The sequence below is a fragment of the Lynx rufus genome, unplaced genomic scaffold (genome assembly GCF_022079265.1).
Source record: "Lynx rufus isolate CCGP_SWC_20201006 ecotype Redwood Valley unplaced genomic scaffold, mLynRuf1.p SCAF_9, whole genome shotgun sequence".
Taxonomy (NCBI): domain Eukaryota; kingdom Metazoa; phylum Chordata; class Mammalia; order Carnivora; family Felidae; genus Lynx; species Lynx rufus.
The window spans coordinates 107723532-107737997 of record NW_025814897.1 but is presented as its reverse complement, the minus strand read 5'-3'; the positions used below and the strand labels follow the sequence as shown (position 1 = coordinate 107737997).

At 61.5% G+C, this 14466-nt stretch overlaps 2 protein-coding genes across 2 annotated transcripts in view; one reads left to right on the top strand and one right to left on the bottom strand.

The window, feature by feature from the left end:
- The window catches only part of MACROD1 (mono-ADP ribosylhydrolase 1), a 141680-nt gene extending 137229 nt beyond the window's left edge, over positions 1-4451 (top strand). The window contains 7 exon segments of the mRNA XM_047071408.1: positions 2507-2623; positions 3061-3182; positions 3316-3346; positions 3564-3637; positions 3955-4036; positions 4127-4162; positions 4325-4451. Of these exon segments, the coding sequence (XP_046927364.1) occupies positions 2507-2623; positions 3061-3182; positions 3316-3346; positions 3564-3637; positions 3955-4036; positions 4127-4131 (431 nt within the window). The 3' untranslated portion in view covers positions 4132-4162; positions 4325-4451.
- Positions 4452-4589: 138 nt separating this feature from the next.
- OTUB1 (OTU deubiquitinase, ubiquitin aldehyde binding 1) lies at positions 4590-12682 on the bottom strand. The gene is made up of 7 exons (XM_047071229.1): positions 12609-12682; positions 10837-10898; positions 10467-10565; positions 6469-6587; positions 6144-6228; positions 5830-6024; positions 4590-5712 (listed from the first exon to the last, which is right to left on the bottom strand). Exons 1-7 carry the CDS (start codon positions 12664-12666, stop codon positions 5515-5517), a joined length of 816 nt encoding a protein of 271 aa, XP_046927185.1. The 5' UTR covers positions 12667-12682; the 3' UTR covers positions 4590-5514.
- Positions 12683-14466: the final 1784 nt, after the last annotated feature.

Sequence of the window (14466 nt, the reverse complement as noted above, 5' to 3'; positions counted from 1 at the left end):
AGCTGGTGGTCAGCTGCATGGGGGTGGCTGGACAGTCACGCGAGATGAGGGACCCCAGGTCACTCAGCAACCAGGGTCCCCGAAGCCTGGGGGCGGGGAAGGGGGGTGGCTGCGGTTCACATGGGGGGGGGCAGGGAAGGCGTGACCCCCTGGGCCTGTGGGTGAGGACCGCAGGCTGAGGGTCCCCTCTGGCACAACTGTGGTGTGTAGACGGGGAGGGGGCAGCTGCTCTGGCCCGTCGGTGCTCTGGCTTGTTGGGGAGAGGATGGGGCAGGGATGAGGCCCAGGGCCTGCCCCTCATCTCTGCCCTGGGGAAACTGATCCCCTAGGCACTTGCATGGCAGTCACCTGGCCCAGCCCGAGGCTTCTGCCAGCCCCGAGTGCCCCCTCCCCCTCATGCCCCCAGGTCAGCCCCATAGGCCTGACTGCAGGCCTGTCCACCTCTGCAGGAAACATGAAGTCCCTGAAACACAGATCTTACTGTGTTTCTGCACTTGGGCACAGCCTCCGCAGCAGGCCAAGGTCGCCTGCAGGGAGGACAGCAGGCAGCCGGGAGCCAAGTGGCACCATTAGGGCAGGGCGGGAGGCCCCCAGGAGAGCCGGCCCAGACCCATTCCCGTGCTTACCCCCGTAGGCCCCGAACACCCTGACACCCGCCTGGACAGCCGCCTCCCCTGTGTCCCCACAGGGAGCACGTTCTCATACTATGCCACTGTCCTAACGACAGCCAACACCCATCCACCTTCACCCACGCCAGGCCCTGGCTTCAGCACCTTACGGAAATTAACTCGCTTAATCCTTCCAGGAGCCCTAGGAGGTGGAGCCCCCTTTACAGATGGGGCAGTTGGGGTCCAGAGAAGCTAAGTGATAGGCTCCAGGCCACACATATCTGTGACTGACAGAGCTGGGCCTGGAACCCCGCTCTCGTACGGGCCCCTGCTCTCGTACACGCTGCTGGGTGGTCAGCTGGCATCTCACCCAGAACGGACACACTGCACGCGGACGCGGTGTGACCCTCCAGGCTGCGCGGCCCCTGAGCGCCGCCTGGACAGGGAACTCAGGGGCCCCGCCTTGGGTCCCCCGCTCCGCCCTCCCCTGGGCCACCGTTGCCCTTACCCCTCCTTGCGGGAGAGGTCCTCCCAGGGCTCCGGACTCCTCTACCCCATCCCCCCCCCCCCCGGGTGCTCTGGGAAATCGCCTGGTGCCAGCTCTAAGTGAAGTCACAAAATTAGGTTTAATTGGGCCCCACAGGGCACAAAAGAGAAGAAAGAGGGGGGTGGTCCAGCTGGTGTCCCTGGACCTCTGCCAAGACTTTGGGGGTGGGGTGGATGGGATGAGGGAGGAAGGGCCTCGGTGTGCGCGTCTGCAAAATGGAGAAATGAGGCCTCTTTCCTGCTGCTGGGCCTTGTGAGCCCCGGCAGCCGGTGCCAAGGAGCTCCTGGCACAGGCCTGGGGTGCCCTGCGAGCTAGGGAGCTGCCAGAGGTGGGTCACGTTCTCCTGGCCAGGATGCAAACCCCTCCCCTGAAGAGGGGTCACCGTCGCTATCGTCCAGATGAGGCAGTGGCCGCTCAGGGGAAAAGACTTGCCCGTGTGCCCCGCTGGCCCAGGGGACGAGAGCCGAGCCCCACTGAGGCCACTGAGGCTGTGGCACCGGGGTGAGGTCCGGACGAAGGGGCGGAGGAGACGCTCCTCCCGCGGTGCCCGAGTTGTTTATCTGGGCCCGCGTCCCCAGGGTCGCTGCCCGAGGTCCCAGAGCCGCGCTCAGATAAACAAGCCCGGGCCCGCCGCAATTAAGCCGGATGCGCTAACGAGGCGGCTCGCTAACGAGCAGGGGTGCGCGCCCGGATCCGCCGTCCACCTCCCCGCAAGGAGGGCGAGGAGGGGGTCGGAAGACCCAGGCTCGAGGCCCCCACCGCAGCTGCCACTTGTTAACTAGGTGACCCCGGTTTCATCACCTGTAAAGGGGCTCCCAGAGTTTGCCGCGGCCGGGAGGGGCCTCGCCTGGGGATCCGGTGCGCGGTGCCAGTCGGCGCTCGTGGGCTCCTCGGGCGGAGGCGGCCACCGGTCGCGGGGCCCGCGGCGCCTCCGGGCCAAAGCCGGGCGACCTTCCCTTTGGCCGGGCTAGGGTGGCGGTTCCCGCCGCCGCGGACCCCGCCTTCCCCAGCCACTCCGGACCGGGGAGGCCCCGGCCCCGGCCCCGCCCGCGCCCCTGCCGCACGGCCGGGAACCTGCAGGGCGGGCCGGGCGCGCCCCCTGCCGGCCGCCCCGCGCCGCTTCCCGCCGGGACCCGCTGCGACCCGCCTCCGCGCCTCGGAGCAAGCAGGGGCGGCGGGCGTTAGCGAGCAGCCGGAGGCGGCGGGAGAAGGCGCGCGCGGTGCCCGGTGGGTCCTGGCCCAGCCGAGGGGGTTGGGAGGATTCTGTGCGTGGGCCTCCGCTTTCTCTTCTGTAAAACGGGCTCAGGCGTGACGCGGGGCGCTCCACGGCTCACTCCCCTCTGCCCTGCAGTGGACGGCTGCATTCACCGGGCCGCTGGACCCCTCCTCACCGACGAGTGCCGGACCCTGCAGAACTGTGAGACCGGCAAGGCCAAGATCACCGGCGGCTATCGGCTGCCGGCCAAGTGTGAGTCCCGACCCCACAGGGCACCTCGTGTAATTGGGGGCTTAAGGGAGCAGCCCCCACACAATTGCTGGAGGCCTCCTCAGGGGTCGCTTCCTAACCTTAAGTGCCGGGACCCGGCCCCTCCTCGCACGCACGAGGAAGCAGGTGGCGGGAGGGGGTGAGAGGAGCTGAGGAGGCAGTGACTTCGCTCGCCCACTCCGCCCCGCGGCTCAGACGGGCCCATGCAGCTGTGCGAAGGGGGCCCAGCGCGGGCCTGCCTGTCTCTGTCGAGCGCATTTGAGGGCACACTTCTGCACCCACGTGGGCAGGGTCCTCCCCTGGGGACTCTCAGAACTTGGGGAGAGGGCCTGTTTCCTGTCCTCTCCAGGGCGGGCAGGGGGAGAAAGCCGATGGCCGCTTGGAGACCCCGGCCAGTCTGACCCCGTCGCCTCCCGCAGATGTCATCCACACGGTGGGACCCATCGCCCACGGAGAGCCCAGCGCCAGCCAGGCTGCCGAGCTCCGCAGCTGCTACCTGAGCAGCCTCGACCTGCTGCTGGAGCATCGGCTCCGCTCCGCGGTGAGAGGGGCGGGGGCAGGGAGGGGGACGGGGGCGGCCTAGACCGGGAGGAAGAAGGCCCCTCGGAGGCGGTGGTTGGAGAGTGACACTGCCCCCAATTCCCTCTCACCTCCCCCCCCTCCCCCCGCCCCAGGCATTCCCCTGCATCTCCACCGGCGTGTTTGGTGAGTGGAGCGCGACGGGCGGGGGAGGGGGGGGGGTGGGCTTGGTCTAGAAGGGGGCGGAGCAGGACCTGGAAGTGGGTGGGCCCAGACGCGAGGAGGGGCCTGGGAGGGCGTGAAAGGGGCGGAGCGGAGCCGGGTAGGTGGAGTTGGGCGGGTCCCGGGGCGTGGAGGGGGCGGGCCAGAGCCCAGACTCACTCCCGCCCCGCCGGGTCCCCAGGCTACCCCAGTGAGGCGGCGGCGGAGGTAGTGTTGGCCGCGCTGCGCGAGTGGCTGGAGCAACACAAGGACAAGGTGAGTCCTGGGCCCAGTCGAAGGGACAAGATGGTGGGGGGGGGGGGTGGCAGGACCGCACCAGCCCTCTCTGCGTCCCCGCCCCTTCCCTCGAGACCACTTTGCTCTCCTGCCCATCCAGCAAGGGCGGTGGAGTGCACACCATGAACCCCTTCCCTGAAGGGTGCAACCTGAGCTCCAAACTCAGGGCCGGTGCCCCGCCCCCTCCAAGAAAAAAGCAGGTGAAACCCTGTAGAGGTGGGGGCAGTGATAACACAGGGGAGCCGGGGTGTGGGTGCCGCCCACCCCTACCCCGGGCTGAGCAGGTCCCGACACAGGTGGACCGGCTGATCATCTGTGTGTTCCTGGAGAAGGACGAAAGCATCTACATGCAACGGCTTCCCCACTACTTCCCTGTGGGTACGTACCCCTTGGCACCTGGGTCAGCCCTCACCCCTGCCCCTGCCTCTCCCCCTCAAGAGTAGGCTCTCACTGTCCTCTGCCTTCCAGCCTGACGGCACCTGCCGCCCACCCTGCCCAGGACTGGTAAGCAGGGTCTGGCCTGCCGTGTGCTGCCCACTAACCTGCCCACTAACACCAGGGCTCGCCGCTCCCCCCACTCCCTGCCCCTGCTCACCCCCACGCAGGAAAGCCACAAGGGGAGGCCCACAGCCTACACTCCCTCTAACTGCTCTGCTCTGCCCACAGACTCGCCTGGGCCTACCGGACCTCGCTCCCAGCTCTAACAGGTCTCCGAAGCCTGCAGCTGGGCCCGGGACCCCCCCCCCCCCGCCATTCTTCCCCTCAGCCCCCGGCGCCTGAGGAGCCTCCTAATAAAGACCACCGTTGTCACAGCTCCTACTGTCTGAGTGCTGGCTGGGGAAGGAGACAGCCCAGAGGTGTGGACAAGTGCTTCTGGCTTAACAGGGCTGGCGAGGGCGGGCGGGTGGAGGCACGGGCCGGACCGCAGAGGTGGGCAGCAGCACTTCACATTTATTGAGGGCCTGCCCCCAAGGAGCTCACAGCCTGGGGGCCAAGACCCCATGTGTGCTGGGGTGAGGGAAGAAGAGAGGTGAAGGCAGAAAGGAAGGCAATGCAGAGACACCGTGGCCCAAGCAGAGGGGGTGCAAAGCAGGCACAGGCAGGGGGAGGGGCGGGGGAGGAACGGTGGCCTGGCAAGCCCTGCCTAGACCTCGGGACCGTGGACCACACGCAGACTTGAAGGCTACCCTTCCCCCACCAGGTTGGCACCACTTGGGGGTACACTGGGGTGCCCCAGCTCCTCCACCTGCCCTGAGCCAGGCCCCATCACGTCAGCCCTCTCCACCCAGGACTGGACCATGCGGACCCCTGATGGGAGGGCAGGCAGCTCAGGTCTGGGGCCCTGACCGGCACAGAGAGGTGCAGTCAGGTCAGGGCCTACGAGGGAGCAGCTCGAAGCCTGGGTGATCCTCGGTCCCTGGGCAAGTCCCCAGGGAACTTCCAAGATTCTCATGGAAGCCCCCGGGCCAGCTAAGGAGGGAAGGGGGGTGGGTGCCGGAAGGGAAGGAAGCGGAACCCCAGTAACCAGGAGGGGTCCCCCAGAGGCCTAGCCCCCTCAAAACTGCTCCTGGTGGGGAGGCTTGGACACGGACAGGTGGAAGGTCGAGAAGAACCCACCTGGCGGGAGGGAGGAGGGGGCAGCCAGACACATAGCAGCCAGGCGGGCAGCAGCAGAGCAGGGACACGCACACACGCGACTCACCACCAGCATCCCCTTTAATAAAATGTGGAAGGTCGTGTGACGGGGGGAGGAGGGGAGTGAAGTATGACCATTTACAACCACAAAAAACCTCTGTACATGTCTAGCGCCTGGCAGAGGGGAGGGCAGGCAGGGCAGTGGCAGGCCAGGGCCAGCCCTATTTGTAGAGGATGTCGTAGTGTCCGGGCCGATAGAGAAGGTAGACCTTGGGCTCGGAGCCCTCGGGAAAGATGTGCGGGTTGGTGGTGCCGCCCTCGCCGCGGTCCATGTATTCCACCTGGATGGAGACGCTGAGGGCCTGGGCCAGCGCGATGATGTGAATGTGGTCACTCTCTTTGCACATGGGCTCCACCTCCTGCGGCACAGGGAGGGGGCCGGGTCCGGCTCTCAGCACGTCGCCCTTGCATACACGCCCACCCCCCCGCCCTGGTGCCCCCACCCTGAGATAAGAGAGAAAGGGGAGGGACGGCACCTGCTGACAGAACTCCTTGACGGTCCGCCCACCCTCGATGAAGTGCTCGAAGAACTTGCTCTCGCGCTGCAGGTAGCCTGACGTGAGCAGCCGCAGGTACACCACCAGGTAGTCCGAGGTACTCTGGTCATTGAAGGAGGCCAGCAGGTCGGCTACGGAGGTCTGCTTCTCCACCTGCTCGATCAGGTCCATGAACTGCCACCCACAGGGCACAGAGGGCACAACGAAGGAGGAGGAGATGGGTCAACCCCGCCACGGCCAGGCCACCCGACCTCCACCCCGGCCGAGAGGGCGACGGGGGCGGCTGGGCTCACCGTGTTGTGGAAATCCTCAATTGTGAACTCGGTGAAGCCCTGGGACACCAGGTCCTCTTTGCTCTTGGCAGACACGGCCTTAAACCTATGGGTGGGAGGGAGAGGGAGGCCAGCGTGGGCTCCTCGGCCAGCAGAGAGGCCGGCGCAGAACTGGGGGAACCGGCCAGCGCTGCCCCCCACCCCCACCCCCAGCTCAGAAGACCAAAGCAAGAGCCCAGCCACTGTCTGGGCACCTCCCGGTCACTGAGCGCGGGAGGGAGCCCCGGGGGCCCTTCCTGGAGCCATCGCCCACCTCCTGTGGCGCCCGAGTGGCCAGCATCCTTACCGTTGCAACTCCTTGCTGTCATCCAGCAGCGCCTCCAAGTGGGAGAATCCAAAAGCTCGATAGAAGCAGTTTCCATCGGGCCTGGTCTTGCGGATGTACGAGTACTTTTTGTGGAGGTCCTGGAAAGAGGCAGCCGCCACCCCCCACCACCCCATGCCCATCAACATCAGGCCAGAACCAGAGTGGACCAGAGAACCGCCCCCCCACCCCCGGCCGCCCCCAACAAAGGTCGCCCCACAGCGGGGACGACTAAGCTCCAAGGGACCACCGGCCATCCTTGGCTGCTGACCCAGCTTTGCCAGTCACCTAGAGACCCGCTGACTGGAACCCCCAAGGCCTCGGGAAACTGTGCCCTTATGGGCACACTGGCTGCACGGGTCACCAAAGTTGTCCCCAGCCACCAGGTATGCCACACTGCTGGGCTCGCAGGGCTGTTTGTGCAGAAAAACGGGCATATCAATCAGTCCTCGTCCAACACAGCTTTTCAGAGGACAGTCTTTCAAGGCACGCCAAGAGTCCAGGGCCAACAAATTAGGACGGGGGTGCAGCGCCGGGCTCCACACCAAGCAGTCCCGCGGGAACCAGCGGCCCTCGTCTCCCTTTTTTTAATGTTTATTTTTGAGAGAGAAAGACAGAGACAGAGTGTGAGTCGGGGAGGGGCAGAGAGAAAGGGAGACACAGAATCTGAAGCAGGCTCCAGGCTCTGAGCTGTCAGCACAGAGCCCCACGTGGGGCTCGAACTCATGAACCGTGAGACCACGACCTGAGCCAAAGATGGATGCTTAACCGACTGAGCCACCCGGGCGCCCCAAGGCCTGGTCTCCTTCTAAACGCTACCCTGCCCTGTTCCATCTCCGGTTTCCTCCCCAAACGTGGTGGGATTTCCTGTCTGCCAAACCTCCCCACACGGGTGGCCCATCGGCACTGCCAGCAAGCAGGCCCCGGCCTAGTTCAGGCCTTCTCCGTTCTCCTCCACCCACTACCCCCTGCCCACCTTTCCAATGACCTTGCTTCCTTTCTGAGGACTTTCACCCAGAAGCCCTTAGCACCAACCAACACACCCGCCCGCGGCCTTCTCTCCTGATTCCCCGGAGGGTCTGGGGCTGCTACGAGGCCGCCCCTCTGGGCCACATCAGAGCCCTCGGGCTCAAGGCCAGCATTCCAGGAAGCCTCCCCCTCCTCCTGCATCCATCAGTTTTCCTCTCCCTCCTGGTCAGACTCAGCGGCATACAAACACCACAAGGCTAATTCTTGCTTAAAGAACAAAACTCCTCTGCTTCACATGAACTCCTTCCCGGCTCCCACCCAACCTCTCCGTTCTCCTTTAGAGCGAAGCTGCTCCGGAAGTTGTCTGCGCTCACCGTGTCCACTTTTCTGCTACTAACTCCCCAAGCAGCCTTTAGTCAAGGTCACACATGCCTTTCCTAAGTCCGAGGGCCAAGCCCACTCCTCCCCAGACTGGCCCCTCAACAGCATTCACCACAAGGGGGAGGCGGGGGGGACGTCACCCACCGTGGGACACCCTCCACCCCGCGACACCACCTCCGGGCCCCCTCCTCCACACTTCACTCGGCTCGTATGCCCCAGCCTCGCCGTGTCCTCCTCCTCCCCTCACCCTGTGAAGGTCAGGGCCGCCACCAGACCACACCGCACCCTTCCTCAAGACACCATGTGCCACAAGAGGGGCACACCACACACCTGTACACGGTGCCTGCCACGGGAACGGCACAACCCCACTCGGGCCCGGGACCGCTTCCGCTCGTGAACTATACTCACGGTCTCTTGCCACTACTGGTCTTGGGAGTGACTGACTGGTTTTAAAATGTTTGTTTTTAAGTAATCTCTACACCCAGTGTGGGGCTTGAACTTACAACCTCCAGATCAAGAGTCAAGTGCTTTACCCACTGAGCCAGTCAGGTGCCCCAAAAGGAACTCTTCACTTGCCCCGTCTCTGTCCTCAACTCCCATTTGACTCCAAAATCAAACCGCCTCGTCTCCTCGTTCAGCCCGAGGGCACGTCCTGACCACTGACCACACCGCTCCCCCCAGTCCAATCCAACGCAGATCCAAAGGTTTGCTCCTCAATCTGCTGAGTCTCCTGGGCTTCTCACTGCTTCCCTCAGGCACTCCCCTCCTCCTGGCGCCTTTATTGCAAGAGCCTCCTCCCAGGTCTCCGGCTCCAGCAGCCGGAGCCGGAGTAACCAGAGAAACCTGCTAATACTCCTCCTCTCCCTGGCCACACGCCCCGGTCTCCCAGCCCCCACCTGCTCCCCAGCTCTGCTCCAGCCACACTGCCCCCTGCCCCAGCCTGCCCCACTCCGCCCAGGGGCCCAAAGCCTGTTCCCCGGCCGCTTCCAGTCTGTCACTCCAACACCCCCTTCTCAGCAAGGCCTGCACCACCTGCCCTCCAACTCCCTCTTCTCCTCTTCCTGCTTTACCTTTCTCCAGAGCACTGATGGCCTCTGACGCACACACCCGAGTTACCTCTGCCTTACTGTGTCTTCCCACAAGGACACGTAAGCTTCACGAACGCAGGAACTTGTGGGGTGCAGTCATTACTCTACCGCCGGTACCTAAAACAGTGCCGGGCCCACAGCATGCGCTCAGAGACGGTAAATCACAGCACACGGTGCACACAGAGGCCAAATCATGGCAGCTATTGGAAAAGCTACTACAATCATTCTGAGCACCTGCCCTGTGCCAGGCCCTCCACTGAGGGCCAATGTCCGCTATCCTAAATCCTCATGGGGGCCCAATCCAAAAAGCAGCCAAGTCACCCAAGTCTGCTGGGGCTCTGCTGTCTAGGCTTAGGATCCTCCCCGGGTGGAGGCGGGCTCACGCACAGCACAGGGGCACTAAGGCAGAGATCCTGCAAAGACAGCACGCAGCGGACACTCGAATGTTTGCTGAATGACTCAATAGGAACAATAACAGAGGCTCCAAGAAATCCCGTGCATTGCCCAAGACCACACAGCCAGAAATGAAGCCAGAACTTGAACCCAGGTCTGTCAGGCCCCAAAACCAGTGCCTTCATCCCTCCAGAGTCCTCATAGGTACATCACAAACACTCTGAGCAAGGAGTCAGAGTAGACCACAGGCCACACACGGCTGGATCTGGCCCGCAGGGGTGCTGTTTGGCCCACACATTTTAAATCTGAATTAGCTGCCTACTCTTAGAAGTCAGGAGATTTACATCAAAAGCATTATTTCCAGCTTGTTTTGGAAAAACAGATCCAGAAACAACGGAGTGACAGGCATGGACACTCCTATTTGCCCCAGGGGCTTCCGCTGCCTGCCGTGGGCTGATGCAGAACTGTTATGTCCGGGGTTTACCACCTACCCTGGCCACTGATATGGATAACCCAAGGCCCCTCCTTTCAGGTGGAAGGTTCTAAGCATCTCTGATCATGGGAGGCAAGGAAGGCTTTACTAAGCCCTCAGGCTCTGCCTACCGGACACTCATTTACGCATACCCGCTGTCCTGACTCACAGAGAGAGCAAGCGGTTAAGGGTCTTACCTCGGGCTGTAAGTGATGCGGCTGGGTCTAGCTCGGGCCCATAGGTCTCTTCCCCCACTGCCGCCACCTACCTCTCCACAAAGGTCCCAGGGGCTGCAGGACCCACCCCTGCCATAACCCGGCCTCTCCCAGCTAACCCTGCCCCTCAGCCCCACAGGGAGCTGCAGGAGACCTCAGCCCCTACTCAGTCTGCACCAGCCCCCACAGGCATCATCTCCCCAATCTCACAACCATTCTGACTTCACAGAAAAGGACCCCACAGCTCAGAGACGCTAAAGGACCTGCCGAGGATACAGCTGCTGTATGGCAGAGTCAGGATATGAATCAAGGTCTTATGAGTCCAGAGTCTGCACACTCGAGAACCAGCAGCCAGACAGCTCCCCTCCCCCAACACGCTACCCTCTCTGAGGCCAGGCCGGCAAGGAGCAGGTTTGAAGCAGGCCCCCAGGGCTTTTCCTGCCCCCTCAGCCAGGCTCCCACCTTGATCTTCTGTTGATAGATGTTGTCATCCTCAGCATACTCCTTGTACAAGACCGAAAGCTCCAGACGCTCCGAGACCAGAGGGTTCTGCACTGCAATCTGCAGGGGGGAGGAAATCCATCATGCTCTTGCAGGTGGATGGAGTGACCCACACCTAACAGCCAGAACACCTAAATGAGGGGTGCTGGAGCAATTACCCGGTGGCACAGTGTCCTCTCGCCCCTGCCACGGCCCCCCTCACCCCCCAGTAAAGACATCCAGTACCCAGCACAGCTTGGAGAGGAGGAGGCTTCCAAAGCAGAGATAAACAATAGGCCTCAGGCCCAGCCTATGCTTCCCCACAACAGGGCCACTGGCCACAGCCCCTCACCTCTTGCTGAATTCGGTCCTGCTGAGCCATGATGGCTTCATCATAAGCAAGACAGTTAACACCTGGAAGAAGGAAGAAAGCCAAGGATTACAGTGGGCCCCAGCTATCTCCACTCCAGGCAGCTGGGCCAATGACAAGAGCGGCCCAGGGAGAGCAGGCATGGAATCTGGAAGTGTGCATCTCACTTACACCCTGCTCTACCAACTGTGTGATCTTGGCAAAGTCCTTTCCCCTCCCAGCCCCTACTTTTCTCATCTTTAAAAAGGAGGGGGCTGAGGTGTGCTCCGCTCCAAGGTGTGTTCATCCAGCTCTGACACTCCCTCCCCCCCCCCCCCCCCCCCCCCCCCGCCTTCTAACGTCGATTCCCAGCCGCCTGAGAATGCTCTGGGGCCAGGCAGGGTCTCTTGGGGGAAGTGAGATGAGGAGGCAGGGTTCTGGGCTGGATGAGAGCTTCCCATAAGCCTGCATTTTACTCAGTCACACCCTTCCTCCTTCTGCTGTGCTGGGTATTCTTAATGCCCGTTTTACAGATAAAAAAAAAATAATAATAATAATGCAGACAGGTGACATGATCTGCCCGAGGTCACAACTAGCGAAGACCTGGGCTCAAACCCAGGTATGTCTAATTCTGAAGTCTGAGCTCTTGAACATCATACCTCTCCTCGGCTACCTTCCTGTAGAGGCCTTTCCTCAACTATAAAAGGGGGTTAATACCACTACCTTTCTCCCCGCTATTGAAATGTTAAGAGAAGGAGGTGGGACCTTGGAGGCAAACTGTGAAGTGTTCACCAGTGAACTGGCAGATCCACTGGTGGACCCCACCCTCCTCAGCCACTGGCCAGGAGCCAGGAGACCTGAATTCTGGTCCTGGCTGTTTCTTAACTTATGTGATCCTGAACAAGTCTCTTCTGGGGGCCTGCGTCCCCCAGCATTCAGTCTCTCAAGTGTCTGGTTAGAAGGAGGTGTGTGTGCTGAATGACTTTTCAGGCCAATCCTTTTGAGCCAGAGCATCCCTGATCCTCAGCTGGGCCCGGACTAATCCCCTACATCGGGACAGGGCTGTCCCACCCACCCCCAAGTGACCCACTCAGTCCCCAGGGCCTAACCATGGGTGGAAAGAGGGTGGCACCGGTTTTGAAAGGTCCAACTCCAGAGGTGTAGGAAAACAATGCCTAGGCAGGCGGAAAGGGGCTGCAAGGCCAGAAGAGGGGGCTCTACCAGAAACGAAGGCTGCAGGCCTCAGGGGCACACACCGCGGCCGCTCACAACCCCTGACCGCCCGCAGCATCCCGAGCGGCCCGCCCAGTCCTTTGTGCTCCGCGGCCCGGCGTAACTCGACGCCCTCCCGGGCGCAGACTGCTCTGGAAAAGGCGGCGGGGGGGCGGGGGGCAGGCTCCGGCCTAGGCCCCGGCCTGACTGCAGGGACTGGGACAGGAGGGATGGGGACCCGGGAGCCCCGCGGCCGGCGTGGAGGGGCTGGGGGCGGGGCGGGACGGCCCAGGCCCCGCCCCGGGTGCGCGCGATGGGAAAGAGCCGCGGGCCTGGGCCCGCCCCGCTCGCTCGCTCGCCGGCCAGCTCGCCCGGCTGTCCGGGGGTCGCGGCGACGGCTCCTTCCATTGTGAGGGGGAGGGGAGGTGGCGGCGGCGGAAGAAGGGGCAGTCCGTGCGTTTCGCCCCCAGCCTCCGGCGGCCCCGCCCCCAGCCTCTGCGGGAACCGGCGACCTGGCATCGCCCGTGCTAGCCCGGGCCGGACGGCCTTCCCTTGCTCAGTACCTTCGGAGTCGCTGCCCAGCGGCTCCTGCTTCTGCTGCTGAGGTTCCTCCGCCGCCATCTTTAAACAGCGCCGCACTGTCGACCGCTTCCGGGTTAGCAGTTGCCCTCCTCCCGGAAGAGAGCCCCTCCTCGTGGCCCCTCCTTGGCAACGCCCCTAGCGACGGGATCCCCTCCGGCGGAGTCACCTGTGAGGCTCGCTGTCAGGTGTGGCGGCCGCCCCGCCCACCCCCCCACCATCTTCCCTATTCCCAAAGTTCCGGTGGTAAGAGGCTTCCCGGAGCCAATTCGGATTTCTTTTCACTGGAGTTTGAAGAGCGGATTGTGTTACTGAGATCAGTGGGAAGATGAAGTTAAAATCACTCCAGAATTCTTGGCAGCGATTGCAGTGAGGAGAACCTGGCCGAGGAGACGCAATCGTGCTAACATGCGAGCCCCAGCACATCACCGTTCGGTTCCACTGAGCCTCGCTTCTGACTTTGGTGTCCCGTTCCGGCAGGGAGTACATGTCCCTTTGGGTCAAGACCAAAGTCTTGGGACCTAACTTTAGACTCTGTGCCTTTCTGGTTATGAGAAAAGCAGTCTTTTTTTTTTTTTTTTTTTTAAGTTGATAAAAATGGAAAACAGATTAGTAGTTGCCACGGGCTGAGGGAGGGGGAGCGGAGGGAATTGGATGTGAGATCCTTGTGGAAATGGAGATGTTCTTTTTTTTTTTTTTTTAAGTTTATTTATTTTGAGAGAGAGCTCACGCAAGCAGGGGAGGGACAGAGAGGAAGAGAGAGAATCCCAAGCAGGCTCTGCTGTCAGCCCAGAGTCTGTTGCGGGACTTGATCCCACCAACCGTGAGATCATGACCTGAGCGGAAACAGAGGGCCAGATGCTTAACCAACTGAACCACCCAGGAGGCACCCCTTAAGATTTTATTTGTAAGGAATCTCTCTACAACGTGGGGCTGAAATTCACAACCCCGAGATTAAAGAGTCGTTTGCTCCACGGACTGAGCCAGCCAGGCACCCCTGAAATGTCCTATATCTTGACTGTGAACCCCTGGTTTATGCTGTACTATCATTTTGCAAGATTTATCAATGTAAAAGGTACATGGGATCTGTGTAGCCTATTAAAATTGCCTGTGAATTATCCAAAAATAAAAAGCTTAAAAAGTGGCAAGGCTGGGGTGCCAGGCTGGTTCCATCAGTAGAGCACATGACTCTTGATTTTGGGGTGGTGAGTGTGCACCCCGTTTTGGGATAGAGAATTACTTAAAAAAAAATTAAGCGGCAAGGCTTTGGATGTTAAAGATGCTGTTGTTGAGAGAAGTTACAGCATGTGGCTCAGTTTGCCAACGTTTCACTGTCGAGGGCCTTCTTCATTTCATGAGCTACCTCCTGTCCTGGGGTAGGTGCCCCTGGTGCCTGGGCTCACCACACAGCCCACGGTGGCCTTGTCACCGCATCACTGCAAATGCCAAATTTGTATTCCGGCAACACTGCAAATTATTTATTGGATCATTGAGCCTTGGCGTTGCTTCTAAGCTCAGGAAAGCAAAGGGTCCACCCTGTTTGGACCCACGCTTGCCAAAATGTTCATTCCTTTTCTCAGTGTTAACATTGAAATCTCTTCACTGGCAGTCAGATCTTCAGTGAGAAGCAGTATTCTTAAATGGAGAGCTAAGACCGTTGATGACATGATTTCTATTTGGCTTTTCAAAGTCTTGAAAAGTGCTATAAGACAACTTCAACTCTATGCCCTCTTATTTTGACCAGGGAGTCGATGAGGCATAAAGGGACACGGGGAGCCGGGTTCCGGACTAATGGTCAGGACAGGGAACACCGGATTTGGTAAATCCTCTCCTCTCCTCTCA

Excerpts from the sequence above, each read along its gene's own strand:
- OTUB1 (XM_047071229.1), bottom strand. The coding sequence starts at position 12,666 with ATGGCGGCGGAGGAACCTCAGCAGCAGAAGCAGGAGCCGCTGGGCAGC. Across the intron at positions 10,566-10,836 it reads AGGACCGAATTCAGCAAGAG|ATTGCAGTGCAGAACCCTCT; the intron begins GTGAGGGGCTGT and ends TCCCCCCTGCAG. Across the intron at positions 6,588-10,466 it reads TCTATCAACAGAAGATCAAG|GACCTCCACAAAAAGTACTC; the intron begins GTGGGAGCCTGG and ends GCCTCTTTCCAG.